The 17,782-nt window shown below is 41.8% G+C and overlaps 1 protein-coding gene across 8 annotated transcripts in view; it reads right to left on the reverse strand.

The window, feature by feature from the left end:
• Nucleotides 1–5,996: 5,996 nt before the first annotated feature.
• The window catches only part of CEP63 (centrosomal protein 63), a 66,420-nt gene continuing 54,634 nt past the window's right edge, over nucleotides 5,997–17,782 (reverse strand). For 3 of the 8 annotated variants that reach the window (XR_008297983.1, XR_008297982.1, XR_003420948.2), the window contains exons 12-16: nucleotides 17,430–17,516; nucleotides 13,053–13,258; nucleotides 12,003–12,282; nucleotides 9,457–9,824; nucleotides 5,998–7,021 (exon numbers count right to left, since the gene is read on the reverse strand). Coding sequence is in view for 3 of the 8 variants with exons in the window: in XM_027061800.2 (XP_026917601.1) it covers nucleotides 9,666–9,824; nucleotides 12,003–12,282; nucleotides 13,053–13,258; nucleotides 17,430–17,516 (732 nt within the window). In the remaining 5 variants the exon portion in view is untranslated. Of the gene's footprint in view, nucleotides 7,022–9,428; nucleotides 9,825–12,002; nucleotides 12,283–13,052; nucleotides 13,259–17,429; nucleotides 17,517–17,782 lie in introns of those variants that run through there. The other 5 variants (XR_008297981.1, XM_027061800.2, XR_008297984.1 and 2 more) reach the window with 5 other exon arrangements.

The following is a 17,782-nucleotide window of genomic DNA, read 5'->3' on the forward strand; positions in this document are numbered from 1 at the left end:
TCACCTGTCTCTTGCCCCGCAGTCCCCAGGTGGCTCCACTTGGGATGCAAAATTCTCATTGGGCACACAGAGCACAGGCCCCCCCAGTGTGCCTTTAGCACCTTGTCTACAGAAGACAGTGGCACCCTCTGCGGCTCTGTCAAAGATGTTCAAGTGGTCCAGCTGCTCCCTGGTCACATCCAGCAAGCCCAAGATCCCACACATCACTCATTGGGCTTGTCACCTCTAGGGACTATCGGCTGCATGGCCAAACCTAGCTCTCCTCTGAGGAGCCCCAGGCCAGGAGCTCTGCCCATCCCAGACTTGACCTGGCTGCCCCAAATGCTGAGGGCTCCCAAGATTCCAGGCACCCCAATAATCCAGGTGTGATGCTCTGGCCTGCCAATGAACAACACTTGTTCTCCAAGATGCCTAAAGGTATGCCATGAATTAAAAAAAAAAAAAAAAAAGTTTCCTTGTGTAAGTCAGGGATACTAAGTACAAATAGTACCCCCTCTACCCAAGTGTGTGTTCACAGAGAACAAGACTGACCAGGTGTGAGGTAAACCTTATAAAGTTCTAAGCCTCTATATTCTCTCTCTCTTTTTTTAATGTTTGTTTATTTTTTGAGAGAGAGACAGAGCATGAGCTGGGGAGGGGCAGAGAGAAAGGGAAACACAGAATCCAAAGCAGACTCCAGGCTCTGAGCTGTAAGCACAGAGCCCGACGTGGGGCCTGAACCCACAAACTATGAGGTCATGACCTGATCCGAAGTCAGACGCTTAACCGACTGAGCCACCTGGTGCCCCTAAGCCTCTCCATTCTTAACCTGGAGTTCACAGACCCCCTACCAAGGTGCTTAAGGATGGAATTTAGGAGTCCATGAACTTGGATGGGAAAAATTGACATCCTAATTCTCAGTAAGCTCTAACTGAAATTTAGTTTTTATTCCATTAAGAATACAGACCATAAACCACAGCAGCTACCAGTACCTGGAGCTTTATTCCAGTAGAAATCACAGATATTTTTATATCTCATTACACTTGTTGTAGACATCTCAAAACATGATTTTCATGAGTCACTGCTTTGAAAGCATAGTAGGAGCCAGACCCGCCACTCAATCTTGTTATTTAATGAGTTAATAAAGAAGTATACAGAATACTGTTACAAATCTGTTTTGTCTCAGGTTTTGATAACAGAACGTCAGAATAATTGGCTTTCCTTTTAACACTATGTGTTTTATTTTATGCATGTAGTCATGATTTTGAGGTGTCCATAGGCTTCACCACTCTGTCACAGGAGTCCCTGGCACACAAAAGGTTGAGAACTGTAAGTGCCTAAGGTCACCAGCTCCCAGTGCTTTGGGAGGCAATAGAGGAGGCACTGGTAGAGAGCTGGAGGGCTGGAAGGATCTTGGCCAGTGAAGGGAAGAGTTCTCCCAATTCTATACTGGCCCTAGGGGATACGATATGCAGCATTTCTCATTCTGCTTGGGCATATTTCTACGGAACATGTATTAACACTGAAAAATTTCAGATCTCTGGAAAACAGTTTGAAATATATGGATTTAGGGAATGGCTTAGCCTGAGAAGACACTGGAATTGCTTGGTGTTCTTTAAAAAAGTGATAGTAATCAGGAATGCAAGCTGGTGCAGCCACTCTGGAAAACAGTATGGAGGTTCCTCAAAAAACTAAAAACAGAACTACCCTACGACCCAGCAATTGCACTAGGCATTTATCCACGGGATACAGGTGTGCTGTTTCGAAGGGACACGTGCACCCCCATGTTTACAGCAGCACTATCAACAATAGCCAAAGTATGGAAAGAGCCCAAATGTCCATCGATGGATGAATGGATAAAGATGATGTGGTATATATCTACAATGGAGTATTACTCAGCAATCAAAAAGAATGAAATCTTGCCATTTGCAATTACGTGGATGGACCTGGAAGGCATTAAGCTAAGTGAAATTAGTCAGAGAGAGACAAAAATCATATGACTTCACTCATATGAGGACTTAAAGAGACAAAACAGATGAACATAAGGGAAGGGAAACAAAAATAATATAAAAATAGGGAGGGGGACAAAACAGAAGAGACGCATAAATATGGAGAACACACTGAGGGTTACTGGAGGGGTTGTGAGAGGGGGGATGGGCTAAATGGGTAAGGGGCACTAAGGAATCTCCTCCTGAAACCAGTGTTGCACTATACGCTAATTTGGATGTAAATTAAAAAAAATAAAAAATAAAACAATAAAAAAATCACTAAAAAAAGAGAACACATTTGTGTACCTCAAATCCAAAAAAATAAAATATTAAAAAGTGATAGTATTAAGACCTTTTGGAGCAAAATAAAAAGATCAGGTGATGCCTTCTCACTATACAAATGGAAGTTTTTGCAGGAGGTAGCCCGCTGAACATACCAGCTACCTAGAATCTTTCCTATCCTTCACTCACGGTCCAGGACTTGTTAATATGAACAGGTCAGGATTCCACGCTGGGCTGTCAGCCAGGAAGGGGATCACTGGGGAAACCACTGGGCTCCTGCCCAGCCACCACTCTGTTGGGTTATATGGGAACCTGCACAGTTGGGAGTACATGCTCCTGCTGGGAGCAGGCTATATCCTCCATCACAGTTGAAATTAATTGGTAGAAAACACTTCTTGCCTTGTTTGTAGCATTTAATTTTGGGCTGAGGACCTGAAACATGTGTTCTAGATTGCAGAAAGATTCGGGGACTGGCATGTTATCCAACAGGGGTAAGACAAATCCAAGAGATGGAATCCCAAGAGGTCCTCATTGCCTCCCAAAGCCAGTGCCATGGGAATTAGGACAGCTCTGGGAACTGGCAATTAGCTCAGCCACACCAGATGCCTCCCAAAGGAGTGGTTGTTCCACAAAAGCACTGGGCAAACTAGTGTCAAACGGTCTTAGCTGATCTGTGTTCCAGAGCTGAAGCAATGAAGAGGTTTATGTAATGGATCTGGCTTTCCTTTCTCTGTTTTTCCCAGTCATGCTTGGAGAGCTATTGGAGGATTTGCCAAGCAGTCTTAGTGCACATGTCCCATATTCACACACTTCCCCATCATTGGTCTGTAGCGCTCTCTGAAACGTTCTGGACGCAGTCCTCCTCACCACTGAAGTTCGTGCCAAGCATTCCTGTAGCCCCTCCATACAAGATACTTAGCCAAAAAGTGCTGCCTGGCTGATTATTATGGACTTTGCTGCCAGGACCCTCAGTAATTCTGGAAACTGCTCCCCTCACAGGCAGCGCAAGACCACACCCTGGAGGGAGAGCAGGAGGCTTGCAGCATGCCCAGCTTGTGGCAAAGCCCTTACTCACATCATCTTGGCAGTGAGGAACTGCCTCCACTCACAAGCAATCATGCAGACAGAGCTTGGTCACCCGTTCTCTGAAGAAGGCTACCACTGTTACTCCTGAATGGGTGCACAGAGCAGAAAACATGAAACTTTGGCATGCATTGTGCTGTGATGTGTTCTGAATATAAACTTGAATTTTTTAGGCATTGTTATGCATCAGGAAGGCTTTTTTTGGGTAACACCTTTATTAAGATATAACCCACATACCATACAATTCACCCATTTAGATAGAACATATAATTCAATAGTTTTTTGGTTGTTACATTCAGACTTGTGCAACAATCAATTGTAGAACACTCTCATAACCTCCAAAAGACACCCCTTACTCAACCTCCCCCACCTTCCCCTCCTCCCCGCCACCCCTAGCAACCACCAACCTACTGTCTGGCTCTCCAGATTTGCCCATCATAGACACTTTATATAAATGAAATGATACATATGTGGTCTTTTATGACAGGCTTGTCACGTAGCAGAATGTTCACAAGGTTCATCAGTGTTGTGACAGCAATGCTTCATCCCTTTTTACGCCCAAACATATTCCACTGTCTGGATACAGCACATTTTGTTTATCGGCTCATCGGTTGATGGACATTCAGGTTGTTTCTAACTTTTGGCCACCATGAGTAACGCTGCTGTGAACATGCATGTGTCACTTTCCGTGTGGACCTGTGTTCTTGTGAGCTTGGACACGTGCCTAGGATTGGCACTGCTGGGTAAACGGTGACTCTTTTTCAGGAACTGTCAAACTTTTCCAGAATGGCTGCACCATTTTACATTCCTATCAGCAACACAGAAGCGTTCCAATTTCTCCACATCCTCATCAACACTTGTTATTGTCCATCTCTTGTACTATCGCAGCTATGAAGTGGTTATCTCATAGTGTTGCATTCTTCTGAAGTTGCATTCTCCTGAAGACTAGTGATGTAGAGCATCTTTTCATGTGCTTTCGGCCATTTGTATGTATTCTTTAGAGAAATGTCTATTCGGATCCTTCACCCACTTTAAAATTGGGTTACCTGTCCTTTTATTATTGAAAATGATGAGAACAAAGGCAAGAGAAATGGAGCCAAAATTAAGTCTCCTTCTAGCTTGCAACCCACTGACACCTGAACCACGCACAACATGACCTTCATGGCTGCCTTAGTGCCCTAATGTTTGTTTTATTAAAGACTAAAAGTAACCTTAACAGCGGCTAGCCCCTCAAGGTCCTGAAAGCCTTGCTTCCAAATTCCTTAGAGGCTTACGCTATCCCTAACCTCACTAATTAAAAAGCACGTAGTCACCCCTCACAATCCTGGTGCAGGTCTTTCTGCGCATGGGGCCTGTCCCCGTGCTATAATAAAATCAACTTTTGCACGAAAAACATCTCAAGAATTCTTGCTTAGCCATTCGCTCTCGAACTCAAAACTTCTAAATTTCATAATTTTGTCAGAAAAGCTTGAGTTTTTAATGACTATCCAGCTGCACTTTAAAACTCAGCCCCAGCCCCAACAGGAATGGGATGGGCTCCTGCAAATTTTGTATCTCTTCCCAGATAACATCATTCTGGGAAAATTCCAGTCCCTGAAGTTGTGGTTCTTGATTCTTTTCCCCCCCAGTTCACAGATATCCTTGAGAGTCTGATGGACAGTCTCTGAGAGAAAAATGTACATATGCAAATTTGTCTATTTTGCATTTAGTATCAGGGAGTTCCTGGACCTTCCACCATTCAAGCATTGCCTTAGTAAGGTTCTTTCTTTTCATAAGAAGAGTGTACACTTATTTCTAATGATTGTATTGTCAAATGATTTGAACCTGGCCTTAATGGACGACATAAAATGCCCAAATTCTAGGTTCCCACAGAGGAAAAAAGAGTGAACTGGCTGTGAGATTATCGAAATCACACTGTAAAGAAACAGCTTTTATAGAAGATTGCTTTGAAGGCCTGCAGTCCATCATTTCTCCAAATTTTCCCCTGTGATCAGGCCAGACCACGAGAGCTTTACACCATCACATCTGGGATTGTCTTAGAACTGGTCTCTGATTGCACTTCAGCCTTTGCCATCAGCCCACAATGAAAGCACACTGTAAGGAAACTGTGCAGATTCTATTACTATCAGTTACAAAAATGTTGTAGGACCTCTCCTAAGGCTCATACACGCACTCAGAAAAGATGTGCTTCTCTTCAACCCATGGTCTGTTTTGATCTCGTCAGCACCATAAAGCTGTTACATAATGTTTCCTTCCCCACTTTTGCCCTTAAGAAACTCAGAGGTAAGGGGCACCTGAGTGATGCAGTCAATTAAGCATCTGACTCTTGATCTCGGCTCAGGTCATGATCTCACAGTTTGTGAGTTCGAGCCCCAGGTCCAACTCTGCACTGATGGCACAGAGCCTACTTGGGATTCTGTCTCTCCTTGTCTCTGTCTCTCCCCCACTTATGTGCTCTCTCTCAAAATAAATAATAAACTTAAAAAAAAAAAAACAACAACAACTCAGGTGTCTGGGTGGCTCAGTTGGTTTAGCATTTGACTTTGGCTCAGGTCATGATCTCACAGTTCGTGGGTTTGAGCCCCATGTCGGGCTCTGTGCTGATAGCTGCTTTGGATTGTGTGTCTCCCTCTGTTCCCCCACCCCCACCCCCACTCATGCTCTGTCTCTCTCTCAGAAATAAATAAACGTTAAAAAAACAAACAAACAAAAACCTCAGAGGTAAAGTTGCTGCCTGTCCCCGGCAACTGAACTAGATATTCTGTTAATTTGTGAATTGACATTGATGGCCTTCATTTTCCCTTTGCCCTGATTCCACTGTTTCTTTTTGATACGTTTTACATGCGATCTCAAACTGTTTCTAGAACAAGTCAACAAATCTCTTTTTCTAACCTTGCCTTTCTGCCCTTGACTGCCATTCATGACACCTGTTTGTTTATGCATGTTCTTAATGACAGAACTTATTTTATAGTTATTTTTCTCACCCGTAACTTTTAGTTTCTGGACTCAAGGGTGTTTTGCAAACAGATTACCATCACCCCAGTTTACCAAGCAATATGTGTCTAGGTAGGAGAAGGAAGGTAGAATTTTTTTTTTTAAGTTGAGAAGACATAAGAGAGACAGTGTTGTGGTTTTTTTCTACTTGACAAGATACTTTCATGGTGCTTACTAGGCTAGGCACTGTTCTATGTACTTTACAAATACTAATCTTCACAAAAACCCTATGAGGGACGCATGATTATTGCTTCCCGTTTTACAGATGAGAAAGCTGAGGTATGGAGCAGTTAATTAACTTGTGCAAGGTCACACAGCCAGTTAACGGTAGAGCCAGGATTAGGAACAGTGTCGCCAGCCTGCAGAGTCTGCACTCTCTACCCCTGGCCTCTGCTAAAGAGAGCCTGGCTCTGGGACCCTGGGTAAGCCACATAAATCACGTGGGAACAATGACACCCACTGCATCCTCGGCTCATTGAAATCAAAGGAGGCTCCACTGAAAGGCAGCATCCTCCCCACAGTGAGAACTCCACTTTGTCCTCTTCAGCTAAAACCTGCATAGAAATCCAGACCAAACTTCACTGGGAATGCCGGCCAAGTGGAATGAGGTAACTCACCCAACACAATGTCATCCGTAAACACCAAAAATAGATGAGAGCACCCTTACCTTTTCATCTCCTGTGAGCATCCTGATCCTAGAAAGATTTTGTAAAGTGTGGGTTAGGAAACTAGCTCAAATTTAGTTGACACATTTTAATATTTGGCATATCTTCTTGAAAAATGAAGTTGAGAGATTAAATTGCAATCAAACATTTTGACAAATTTAGACAGTTTACTTCAACCAACAATGCAGTGTAAGTTTAAGGGTGTACATAGTACCTCATGATTCCTTATGCATCTCCAGTGACTAGAGTCTGTCCTTGCTCCTCCTAGTCAACATGTACCATAGAAACTTGGGGTTGCACCCTACATATTTTAAGTGGAAGCATGGGACAGTCTGACATTCAAAAATCCCCTCATACCAATCCAGATGGGCATCACAGTTTTAGTGTCTGCAAAGCCCTTTCAGAAATGTATTTTCGGTAAATCCTCTCAACTCCATGAAGTACCATCCCCATTTTACAGGTGAGTACAATGAAGCCCAGAATAGTAGCCATTTTTATCCACCTAGTATTCACTTAGTATCTGCTATGTGTAAGACAGCATACTGGATAGAGGCAGGACTTTGTCCCTCCTTTGAGGAGTTTCCAATTTAGTGGGAGAGCCAGAAATTAGACAGCACAGTATGGTCAGTGCTTTGAGAAGGGCACACACAAGGCACTGTAAGAAATGAGCAGCTCTCCCTGAGTCTGATCGGGTGCTGTGGGAAGTCTTTGCCAGGCAAGATAATAGGGGCATGTGAAAAAGAGTTTGGGAAGAGGAGGCTGACCTAAGGGACAGCACGTCCACAGGCCCAAAGGGAAAACGTGGTGCATCTAAGGAAGGACATTTATCTGTTGGTTCAAACAATCTGAGCACTTCCACAGTGCTGGGCTTGTGCTGGGTGATGATGCCCCCACGGTAAACCAGACTGGCAAAGTCCTTGCCCTCAAGAAGCACAATTCTAAGGGTAGAAACAGATAATAAAAATGTAAATCAAATAACAAAATGAGTTCAGAGTGGTGAGTAGTATGAAGGGAGTATGCGTTAGTCTGGACCAGGGTGGTGGCCCCGGGGAGAGAAATGGCTGCATCTAAGAGAGATTTGGGAAGCAGAACTGATAGGACCTCCCAATGGCTTGGACCTGGAGGTGTGGGTGAAGAAGGAAATAAGGGGAACTCCTAGCAAATGGCAGACATGAAGCTGTCCTGACATGCAATCTTAGGAGGAGGGAGAACCAAGAGTTCTCTCTTGTGAAAATTCGACATAGGATGCTCACCAGACATTCGAGTAAAGCAGCTCTGGGAGTCAGGTATCTAAGACAGCATCTCTGGAGAGAAGTCAACATGAGCTTTGAATGTAGGGGTCACTGGCCTGTAGATGCTCTTAAAAGCTTAAAAAGTGAATGGAATATTCTGGGGAAGCTGAGTGAGAAAACCCATGTCAAAGCCCCGGGGTGGAGGTGAAGGGAGAGGAGAGGCTTCGGAAGAGAAAAAGCCAGAAGAGCAGGTGAGATGGAGGGGCCAGTAAGGTAGGAGAGAAACCAGGAGTGACAGGTCATAGAAGCCAAGAGAGGAAGAGGGATTGGCTAATGTGTGAAATGATGCTCAGGGACTAATTAGATCACTGGTGACCTCGAGAGCAAGAAAGCAGTTTCATGGTAGGGATGGAGGTGGGGTTGGAGGAGGTTAAGAGGGAGGTGAGGAACCAGAAACATCACAGCAGACAACTCTTGCCAGAAATGTTTGGGTGAAAGAAAGGAAATATACAGAGTATGAGACAGAAAGGCACAGGGAACTGAGGTTTTGTTTTGCTTTAAAGAAAGGGGAAATGACAGGATGTTTGTATGCTGAGAGGAAAGGGGCACTGGGGAGGGGAGAGTCGCAAAAGCCCTGTCCCTTCCCTCAGCTTCTGATGTCTCCAGCTGCCCATTCTAGCTCCTCCACTGATCCATTTCCTGGGATCCTCAGATGCTGGCATCCTTTAGGGCCCCCAGCCCTGCGTACTGCTCTCCTCTCCCTACACATCCTCCTTGGTAGATCAGCTCTCCATGGTTTTAAACACCTTCTGCACCCTGAGATCTTTGTCTCCGCTTTAAACATCTCAGAAATGCACATGCCAAGCATTTCCATCTGACATTCCACAGGCACGCATGCCTAAAACTAGCCTGTCCTCTCCCTCCACCTCTCTCTTATACTTTGTTTGGAGCAAGACAGGGCTTTCTGTCACAATTCTTTCACCCCTATAAACGCTCCCAACCCAACCGGCCAGAAGCAACAACACTGGTACATCAATCTGGATCAGTCTGACTCTGAAATCCATACTTGTATTACCCATTTCTATAGTTACTTTCTCTTCAACTTGTATCATAAAATCCTTATTTTAATTAGTCTACAGCTATTCACAGTGAAGTCATTAAGAGAAAATACCACTTAATAATAAAGAGTAATGTGAGAAAAAAAAGAAGTCTAGCAAAGTGGTTTATTCTTACAAGTTATTGCTGGAGAAAGTTCTTCAAACAAACCAGTGCAGTGAAAATGCCTTAGAGAAGCATCAGGTTTTCAGATTTCTTCCCAACAGTGTTAGGATGTCTCATCTTCGCTATTTTTACATGTTCGTGTTTTGACAAGCTGCTTCGTCGGGTGAAAGCAACTCTTCAGGGTTCATTTTTATTTCCAAGTTTGTGATTTTTTAAAAAGGCTACTTTAGGGTGGTGAACTGTTTCACTGTCTTTTCACTCTCTCTTTTAAGTTCTTCAATATGGGCATCCAGGCGCTCTAGAATATGATGGGACCGCAGTTCCTCCTCTTCCAAAAATCTGGTAGCTATTGAACCAAGAGGAGACACAGGCAAGGGACACTGAAGGAGAAACAAATTTGGACATATGTAAGTTGAACAGTAGATTTCTCAGATACATTTTCTAACGAGAAATATTAAAAGGTGACTTAAAATACTTTTTCTTCCAAAGAGATAATTTGTTTTTATCCTAATGATAGGACTAGTAAAAAAGCAGCTGTTCCATAAACGTTAACATAAGACTTCTTCCTTTCTGACACAAGTTGTATAAATGTAAAGTGTCACATAAATATGTTAGTTATGGGCCTAAAGAATATCTCAGTTCAGACTTATATATCCTTTAATACCCTCAGAAGAGAATATACCAAATGCCTGTTATTTTAAATTCACTTTTAAAATGTGAATATGTTACTTTGATTTTAAAGCACAGAAAATCTACCGACAACAGATTAGACAGCAAGTGAAATCAACACTTTCCCTCATCCAAAATCTCAGTCCACACTCCCTCATCTGAAACTCCTGGGGCCACGGTATTTCAGAATCCAGAATTTAGAAAGGTAATACAGGACATGTACCACATACAGTCCATTCTCACGTGCAGTTGTTATTTTCTATATACAGTCCCCTCAAACATTGAGTTAGTGAATAAAGAATCATTGCTCCTTGGGGAAAAATATACACACACAATCTCACACAGACTATCATCCTAAATACAACTCCTCCTGGTAGAATCCATTTTCTTTATTTTACATAAGAGAAAACGAGGTGCAGAAGTGTGAAGTGACTTGCCAGAGGCCACCCCACTAACGGGTGCCAGAGTTGGGGTTCCAACCCTGTTTACCAGGCCCTAGAGCCTGAGCTCCCTGAGCTACACTGTGCTGTCCCCACATCGTCCCCACTCTGGTCACCTCTGTGTGACAGCTGGACAGGAGGGCAAAGCACCACCTCAACCAATACCTCAGCTGGGAACGTGTAAGTGGGGATCCAACCTTTTCACAGCTCCTCACAGGACCACGAACGACTGTGGGAGTCCCTGAAGTATTGAACAGGGTGTTAAATAGTTAAGCAAGTAGGAGAATTTGCACAGAATCCGTGATGAATAAGGATCAACTGTATTACCTTAGTGGAGTCTGAGGTAACGTCTCATAATCAAAGACACTGATATTTCTGAAGCAAAATACTAAGTGGGATAAAGAGTCTATACATATTAGCACATCAGTTCAGTTCAGGTCAGGTTTTAGTGCCAAAAAGGTTTTGCTGCCAAACTTAGGAAGAAAGTTTTCAGGATGTTTTTAGGTCTCAGAATTACATGTAAGTGAAGCGGAGACTTCTTTTAACAATGAAAAGAGAACTCTTCCATGAACTTGTTGGCATATGCAAAGGTCAAAAATACTGCATTTTCACAGGGATAGGACCATGTAACTGGCGATGGTAATGAAAATCTGGCCAGAGGCAAGGGCTTCGGTAGAGAACGCAGACAAATGGTGGAGTCTGCACAGTGGCTGCAGGAACACGGAGCAGCGAGTGTCGCACTGGGGTACCCAGTCCATGTCTGGACACGTCAGGCGCAGTTCCTTCCTCCGCCTCCACCCACCCGCTTTCTCCCTTTCCCAAGTTGCTTCCTTTCTTCTTCACTGGCTAGGCCTCACGACCATCTTGGCATCCAGAGATATTCCTTGACCCTCTACAAATTGACCCTCTCTGAAATACAAAATTGACCCTCTCTGAAAAAGGCAGGAAAGGAATTTCCAATTAAGGTTAAAAACAAATGAATGGGAGTGCCTGGGTGGCTCAGTTGGGTAAGACTTCGACTCTTGGTTTCTGCTCAGGTCATGATCCTGGTGAGTTCGAAGCCCACCATCAGGGTCTGTGCTGACAGCAGGAAGCCTGCTTGGGAATCTCTGTCTCCTTCTCTCTGTCCCACCCCTGCACTCACTGGTTCTCTCTGTCTCTCTCAAAATAAATAAACAAACTAAAAAAAAAGATACAAATGAATGGTTATGTTAATTTTCAAAACTAAGATGTATTTTGAAAAGTAATCATGGCTGAAATGTGTCTTCATGAGTAAAACTGCAAGACAGAAATACATGAACATAATAGAGTACTTAAGCTAGAGAACCAGTAGGGAAAAAAAAAACCAAAACAAAACAGAAAACCATCACCCTGCTTTACCCTTAAAATAAAAAATAAAATCAAACTAAATAGACTTAACAAACTAATAAGATCAGAAGGTTTCCATACCGAAGACATAAACTCTTCCTGGTCATTTATACTCTCAGAGACAGTGTCAGAAAAACTGGCATCATTTGTATCTAGCGCTGAAGGCAAAGAGCTAGTTTTACACAGAAAGTTAGAAGGCAAAGAGATGGTGGAACTGCAAGGGCTGATCTGAGAGCTCAGGGGGCTGAGGACTCTGGACATGGGCTCTATACTATCCAACGCCTGTCGTCTCGGAGAATGAAGACCTGTTTTGCAGTGCTCAGTCTTTACTCCATCGTGTCTGTACGGGCCACGGGTTGGCCTGGATAGCAGATTAGAAAACAAAACAAATATACATTGTAGTAACTTTTCTCTTTCAACACAGAACCGCTGCAGGAAGTTCACTTAAAAACAAAGGAATAGCCTAACCAGTAAGGCTGTAATTTACTAAAAGAGCAGCCCACTCGGACTACATGCTCTTTCTATCCAGCCAGGCCCCAAACGTCCAACCCCCGCCGCCAGGACTCAGCCCTCACGTGGAGACAAACTGCCATAGTGTGTTTGGTGCTAGGACAGAGGGAAGTACTGTGCGCATGAGCAGGGTGCCTGACATCATCTGGGGTCGAGGTGGCAGTGGAGGAGAGGGGTCGGCAGAGGCTTTGTTAGGTAGGAAACACGTCAGCTGTAGAATAAGAGCTGAAGCCAGGTGGGTTTTCACTGAATGCTGACTTCTTATGGTAACAGCTTATAATTAATTGACCAACAATACAAAGGAAGCTTTCTTTATGTGAAAAGCCAATTTCTACTTTTAGGGTACAAGTGGGGCTACAGAGGGGGGAGGCAGCATGGAAAGGCTCGGGGGAGGAAGGACGTTGTTTATGCATGCGTCCAGAGTGTCTGAAACTAAAGCTTGAAGGAAGTGCCATACAACCACCCGCCGCATTTTATCCTCATAGCAGCTTTACTTGTCCACACTGTACTTCGGAATCAGACATAGAGTCGTTTGAGGAAGATTTAATTTCTGTAGTCTGAAATCGTGCTCAAACGAGAGTTACAATAGTACACATTTTAAGTAAACTGAAGAAATTTTACTTGAACTCTGTATTCTTGAACTCAGGTGCTCTGCTGTGTGTCGGTTTAAAGATTCTCTCATGGTTTTTTTTGCATATCTGAGTAGAAATCTCCAGCTTAGATTTAGTATCCATCAGCTCTTTCTGCAGTTGTTGATTTTCAGACACTAATTTATTTAAGGCCTCAATATAATTCTCCTGGAGGTCTGCTAGTGAAATCTCTTTTGCCTAATAAAAGAGAATGCTAGAGTTACTTAATTTGGATAAGAATATTTGTGATCTGGGAGACTGCTGGTAGGAAATTACATTTCTTTCAGTTATAACTAGTTCATCTGTAGCTTTACTTTGGAAAAAGTGAATACTTGTGTTTGGCCCCCTATGAGAAAAAAAAAGTGTTGTCTCTTACAGTAAATGGGGGGGGGGGGGGGAATTAGGAGCACAATGGGCTTCCCTGATGAGCCAAGGAATACCTACGGAGCTAGAGGAAGGCTGGAACTCAGATGGAGGAAAGCTACAAGTAGAGTCAGAAACAAAGAAAAAAAGAAAATAGCAGCCATGGGTTCTTCCAGAGTATCTACAAAAGAAGACTGAGAGACCTATTCAAAGAAAGGCATTTGAGCAAAAGGTTCTGAAAAGTACTCTGCTCTTCAGGACTTTTACATAACATCGGCACCTATTCTGGGACGTGAAATCAATATGAACTACGTGGTAGAGCTGCATGCAAGTATAAGGTGGAGATTCCTACTCTGATCTGGTATAGGTTCTAAGATCATTCATTTTATTGCTTTCCCATCTAGGTGTCTGCTGGTAAAACAGTACCTGAAAAAACAGTAGTCTGGACCGTTTTTGTTTTTTTTTTTTCTAATGACAAAATCTTTCATTAACATTTTGAAAAATTATGGCAATCTTGTTTGGAATTTAATATGATGTTTAGCTTGGTCTTTTCTGTAAAGAATTTTCTAGAAATAAGCTGGTCAAAAGTGGTTTAACAAACAGAATTTAAAATATAAACTTTAAGATGCAGCATCCAAATATCTGTGTACCAATAGTGATGTAAGTTACAAGATTTTTCAATAAGTTGCCAATGCCAGATAAAATCTTAAAAAAAAACAAAACTGCAGGATACAGGAGTTAAACTACAAACTACTGTCGATTTTTTAAGTGTGGCATATAATTTATTTTATCAGAGTTACTGCTTTCATTATTAAGATAATTAATTTTGTTACAATAGTTATTTAATCCAAACATTCATTTGTAAAAGTAATTCCACCTTCCTAGGTGATAAAACACGAACAGGAACCTTCTAATAATTATTCTTAATACATACAACATGTTCACACTGTGTGTAACTTCAAAACCAGAGGAAGTTTAAACGACTTGATGGGATTTTGACCAACCAGAGTCTGATGTTTGATGTCATTAAATATACTTTTTTTAAAAAGATAGTACTTGCTTTTGCCAGGCATCTTTTGAACTTTTCTCAAATTTATTATTTTATTAGCAACAATTCAGATAAGTGAATGTGAAAGGTAATATAAAAACTGCATGCCACACACATGCCCAGCTGTTTGTAAAGAAAGGACAGGACTACCACTGTTAGATGGGGTTTCAGGAGAAATTAAACTCAACAGAATCTCTGGTCATAGTCTGGTTTAAGCACCCCTGACAGTTCCCAACTCTTAAATATGAATAGGCAATCACTGCATAAGATAAGATTCTCTCAATCAAGTACTACTAAATCCTGAGTCTTTTGAAGATTCTGTGGTGTAAATGAGGCTGGATCTTGACTTTCTCCACTACTAGCTTAGTATTGGCTTTATCAGGGCAAACAAAAATCATCTATCTTCCTCCCTCCCTCCCTCCCTCCCTCCCTCCCTTCCTTCCTTCCTCCCTCTCCTGGCACCCCCCCTCCCCACCATGAGTCCAACTTCCCCCTTACAATTTAACTGCTGTCTCCTCTCCTCTTTTTCCTATCCTTGTAGGCTTGCACTTAAAAAAATCCTTTCAGGGGCGCCTGGGTGGCGCAGTCGGTTAAGCGTCTGACTTCAGCCAGGTCACGATTTCGCGGTCTGTGAGTTCGAGCCCCACATCAGGCTCTGGGCTGATGGCTCAGAGCCTGGAGCCTGTTTCCGATTCTGTGTCTCCCTCTCTCTCTGCCCCTCCCCCGTTCATGCTCTGTCTCTCTCTGTCCCAAAAATAAATAAACGTTGAAAAAAAAAATTAAAAAAAATCCTTTCATGGGACACCTGGGTGGCTCAGTCAGTTAAGCATCTAACTCTTGATTTCAGCTTAGGTCATGATCTCACAGTTCATGAGATGGAGCCCCCACATCAGGGTCTGACAGCGTGGAGCCTGCTTAGGATTCTCTCTCCCCCTCTCTGTGCCCCTCCCCCGCTTGCACACACTCTCACTCACTCTCTCTCTCTCAAAATAAGTAAACTCTTAAAAAAATTACTAAAATTAAGAAAAATCCATTCATTACAGTTTTAGAGGGATTTGGGAAGGAGCAAAATTAGATGCATTATTTTCATCTGCCACCTTAAATGGTGATGTAATATTTCATAGTACAGATAGGCACAGATGAACCATCCCTCTATAGGTTAACATTTAGCTTATTTCAAATTTTTAGACATTGAAAATAGCATCAAAATGACCATTTCGCACATTTGCTCCTATAAGATGGGTTCTTTGGAAATGCAAACTGGTATGACCTTTCTGGAGAACTATTCTGCAATGACTATCAAAATCAGAAATCCAGATGATCCAGGACTTTATAGGCTATATATATTTACAAGTTTAATGGACATTGCTAAATTGTCCTCTATAAAGGCCATATCTATTCACTTTCTCGTTAACAGAGCTTAAGAGTCTGTTGCCCTATATCCTTACCAATACTGATTATACTCATTCTTAAAAATCACTGTCAAGCCAGTTAGCAAAAAAATATTTATTTTGTTTGGGTTATAGGGAGGTTAAATAAGCTTTTCTTGGTCACTAGATTTTTGCATTACTTCTATGAATTATCTGTTCTTTGTCCACTTTTCTACTGGAATCCGATCTTTTTATTATCTTTGCAGGAAATCCTTATATTAATTTTTTTAATTAAAAAAATTTTTTTTAAGTTTATTTTTGAGAGAGAGAGACAGAGACAGAGAATGAGCAGGGGAAGGGAAGAGGGAGACACAGAATCCAAAGTAGGTTCCAGACTGTGAGAGTCAGCACAGAGCCTGACACAGAGCTCAAACCCACAAACCGTGAGATCATGACCTGGGCTGAAGTTGGACGTTTGACCAACTGAGCCACCCAGGCGCCCCATATTAATATTTTATATTAACCTTTTGACTATGTACAAATTGTTTTCCCCAACTCTATTAGTCTTGTTTTATGGGGTCTTATGCCATCCACAAATTTTACATTTTTATGTTGTAAAATTGTTTATGCTGTAAAATTCTTTATGCATTCATGATGCTAAGAGAATCTTACTGTCCCAAAAGATTATAAAGATAGTCCCCAATATTTTCTTTTACTTGAAATAAAGTATTCATTTAGTATTTTGCACTTTCTCCCACCCCAGCCCCCATAAACCATGATTATGAAATTAAAACTACTTAATAGCAAATAGGGGCTGTGTAACCATACATCTCTGAAGGCACACACTCTCTGGAAGTGCAGAAAAAAAGAATTTCTACAATCTTCGGGCATTTGACCAACATCAAGAAGAGACAGGTCAGAACAGATGGGTCATTTTGCAAATTACAAGAATTTTATTAAAAAATAGCTAAAAGGACATCCACAGGGTTTATAACTCACTGTTAAGTAAGCATATTCTGCCCGCTTCACAGGAGCTGGTACACACTTCTTACCCTCCTTACTGGTTTACATTCACTCTCCTAAGGCAAGAATCCTCAGCCATCCTTGTGTCTGTTACACTGTCTACTAAAATACTTTGAATGTAAAAGATTCTAGAATATTTGACTAAATTAATTATACCTTATAGAAGTATAATTAAAACCAAATTATGTAAAAGGTGATATACTTTATAAGGACAAGATATTATGAACATAGTACCTACAACAGTAATAATAGTACGTAACATTTACTGCATACTTACTACATTCCAGACACTATGCTGAGCACTTTATATACACGCTCCCTATTAAGAACACAGACTGTACATATATTTTGTCATATGCATAATAAAAAAAAAATCTTCCAATTGCTAAAGTGGAAAGTGATATTTTGCTCATTTCCATCATTGTCTTGACTTCTTTGAGAATGTTTCTGCAGAAGGAGCATTCCATTGTTTGATCTTAACTCTCTCTTTACAACATCAATATTTAAAGCTACTTCTTTAAAAGGCTTGGATAACAGAAAAAGACTTAAGTTTCTATTTATGTACCTCATGTAAACCCAATTCCAATTTCATCACCATTTCAGAAAGATGATGATTTTCTAACTTGAGTGACTCCATCTGATCCAAAATCTCCTGAGAAGGGAAAAGCAAAAAAAAAAAAAACCAAACATAACAAATAAATCAAATGCATCTACAAAAGTTTTCCATACATAATTTTCATCAGGTAAAGACACATTTTCCATTCACGCGCGCGCGCACGCACACACACACACACACACACACACACACAAACATACACAAACGTATATAAATATCTTCCTAAAAAAATTGTTTAAAAAGGTGTGTCAAGATGAATTAACATGCATGCATTTAATATATTCTAAGAAGGGGCACCTGGG

The sequence above is a fragment of the Acinonyx jubatus genome, chromosome C2 (genome assembly GCF_027475565.1).
Source record: "Acinonyx jubatus isolate Ajub_Pintada_27869175 chromosome C2, VMU_Ajub_asm_v1.0, whole genome shotgun sequence".
NCBI lineage: Eukaryota > Metazoa > Chordata > Mammalia > Carnivora > Felidae > Acinonyx > Acinonyx jubatus.